Source organism: Primulina tabacum, chromosome 10 (genome assembly GCF_025594145.1).
Source record: "Primulina tabacum isolate GXHZ01 chromosome 10, ASM2559414v2, whole genome shotgun sequence".
In the NCBI taxonomy this organism is placed as follows: Eukaryota; Viridiplantae; Streptophyta; class Magnoliopsida; order Lamiales; family Gesneriaceae; genus Primulina; species Primulina tabacum.
Genome location: NC_134559.1, coordinates 6,601,661 through 6,604,595, shown reverse-complemented (window position 1 = coordinate 6,604,595; position 2,935 = coordinate 6,601,661). Strand labels below are relative to the sequence as shown.

At 36.0% G+C, this 2,935-nt stretch overlaps 1 protein-coding gene across 1 annotated transcript; it reads left to right on the top strand.

Annotated features, from left to right (window-relative positions):
- Positions 1 to 1,495: 1,495 nt before the first annotated feature.
- On the top strand, positions 1,496 to 2,935 carry LOC142505745 (arogenate dehydrogenase 2, chloroplastic-like). The gene has a single exon (XM_075618846.1). It carries the CDS (start codon positions 1,637 to 1,639, stop codon positions 2,765 to 2,767), a length of 1,131 nt encoding a protein of 376 aa, XP_075474961.1. The 5' UTR covers positions 1,496 to 1,636; the 3' UTR covers positions 2,768 to 2,935.

Sequence of the window (2,935 nt, the reverse complement as noted above, 5' to 3'; positions counted from 1 at the left end):
TAAGAGTATTACTTTTTATTGTGAATATCGGTAGGGTTGATCCGTCTCACAGATAAAGATTCGTGAGTCAGTCTCATAAGAGGCCTACTCTTATATAAGCATCATCAGTGTACATCATGATATCGTGTACTGCAGAGTGATTGGATCATGTCGATCTCACATAGGATCCATGACAAAAACTTGTGTGAGACGGTCTCACGGGTCGTATTTGTGAGACGAAAATCTTATTTTGATTACCCATGAAAAAATATTACTTTTTATGCTAAGAGTATTATTTTTTTATTGTGAATATCGATAAAATTGATCAGTGAGACCGTATCACAAGAGACCTACTCTAGGATCCATTTGATCCGACGATCACTTGATCAATAGTCAATGATCCAAAATATTTAATTTTTAATGGAATCCTAATAAATTGAAATATGGATCACCAGTATTCATTATGGAACTCACAAAATCTAGTTTATTTGTTTAAAAAATTTATATAAAAATTTTGTTAGCCACGTATTAGCTCCATGTTCTCAATCAAGAGTGTCTACATGCTAATAGAGAAAGTAATAAAAATAATTTTCTTTGAATATGTTAAATATAATATTGTGATTTTATGTAACATTATTCGGTACCATTTTCTCCTTGTTTGATCTGTTTTTAGCTCGAAATTAATTATTAAAAAAATTATAAATATTTAATAATATCTCCAATCATAGTTATACAATTACATACTATTATTATCTATGAAATGTGCATAATATATTTTCAATTTAATTAGTCGTGATGTGTGTGTGATATAACACATGAATCATATTTTGCATGTATGTATTCAAATGTTACTTTTTGATTTAGGCAAAAATTTGTGTGAGACGGTCTCACAGATCGTATTTTATGAGAAAATCTCTTATTTGGGTTATCAATAAAAAATATTATTTTTTATTGTGAATATCTGTAGGGTTGACATGTCTCATAGATAAAGATTCGTGAGACTATATCACAAGAAACCTAGTCAAGTTTGATTTATTAGCTTTCATCGTCTCAAATATGAAGTTTGTATTCTCTTTTGTATTTGTCTCATATAATTTTCATTCATACATATTATTTTTCTTTATTTGTTCTCCATCTATTTCTATTATAAATACATTACTTATTTTAAATATTTTTTATTATATTAAAAGAACCCATTTAATTAAGATAAGATAAAAATTCTTTCATAAAATTTCTTTTTCCATGATAAATATTATATATATATATATATATAGTCTTACTAAATATATTATAGACATAAATTGTAAGTGTATAATTTCTAATCATATAAAAAAATACAGATAATTATGAGATGATTTTATGAATTTATACTTGTGAGATGAATTCGATTAATAATTATTCTATTACTAATACCTCTTCACCACCGTCCACCTTACTATTATATGAATCAAACCAAATCATCACTTCCAATATAAAAATAAAAATCAAATCATTTCCCAACCACCACTAACTCATAAATTCACCTACACACACATTTACATATATATATATGTATATCCCACCCTTCTTCGTTGAATCGATGCATTTTCCTTTCGTTAATTGATCCATTGATTGATTCATCGACTGAGCATTTCCAGACTGAGCATTTCCAGCAGAAATGATTTCGATTTCCGCAGTCAACCCTGCCGCCGCCGCAGCCACTTCCGCCGCCCTGTCCTCCCTTCAACCTCTCCGCCACCAAAAAAGACAGTTGTCGTCGCCTCCCCAGAGCCACCATTCCCGCCGCTGCACCCGATGTCTTACAGTCCGGGCAATCGATGCCGCCCAGCCGTACGACTACGAAGCCCAACTCAACCACCGATTCACCCAGTCAACCAAGCTCAGAATTGCGATAGTCGGGTTCGGCAACTTCGGGCAATTCCTGGCGAAGGCGTTCATTCGGCAGGGGCACACGGTCTACGCCTTTTCTCGATCCAATTACTTCTCTATCGCGCAATCGATGGGCGCAGTTTACTTCTCCGATGTGCACGATCTCTGCGAGAATCACCCTGATGTGATACTCATGTGTACTTCCATACTTTCGACGGAGCAAGTGCTCAAATCGTTACCCCTGCAGCGGCTTCGGAGGAATACTCTGTTTGTAGATGTTTTGTCTGTCAAAGAATTTCCCAAGAACATTTTCCTCCAGGTTCTCCCCACCCACTTCGATATACTCTGCACACACCCCATGTTTGGCCCCGAAAGTGGGAAATACAGCTGGCAGGATCTGCCATTTGTGTATGATAAAGTGAGAATTGGGGATGAAGATTCTAGATTAAGAAGGGTTGATAATTTCTTGGATATTTTCAAGAAAGAAGGTTGCAGAATGGAGGAGATGTCGTGCTCGAAGCACGATAGGTATGCTGCCGGATCGCAGTTTATTACCCATACAATGGGGAGAATTCTTGAAAAGTTGGAGCTGGAAGATACTCCGATTAACACTAGAGGCTACGAAACCTTGTTGGATTTGGTGGAAAATACTTCAAGTGATAGCTTTGATTTGTACTATGGGCTATTTATGTATAATAAGAATGCAATGGAACAGATAGAGAGACTGGACTTGGCGTTTGAGGCATTGAAGAAGGAGTTATTTGGGCACATACATGAAGTCCTGAGGAAACAATTGTTTGGGAAATCCGAGGAGGGAGGTGCTCAAAAACCGACGCTGGCGAAACTTCCCAAGAATAACGGGACTCCATTGTTGCCATCTCCATCAGAGAGTGTTAGCAGCGGAGGCAACAGCTGTTAGGATGGCAATTCTTTGCTATGTTTGCCTGTTCTTTTTAACGTTGTTTCTGGTGTGAAATGGTTTCTAATAAATTATGACCAATGGCATAATTCTCCTATTTTGATGTCAAGAATGGAACTTGGAATCTCCTGTTTATGTCACTGCCTTTTAAACGAATTGGGGCATTTT

Bases quoted from the DNA above. Each gene is read 5' to 3' on its own strand.
- LOC142505745 (XM_075618846.1), top strand. From the start codon at position 1,637: ATGATTTCGATTTCCGCAGTCAACCCTGCCGCCGCCGCAGCCACTTCC.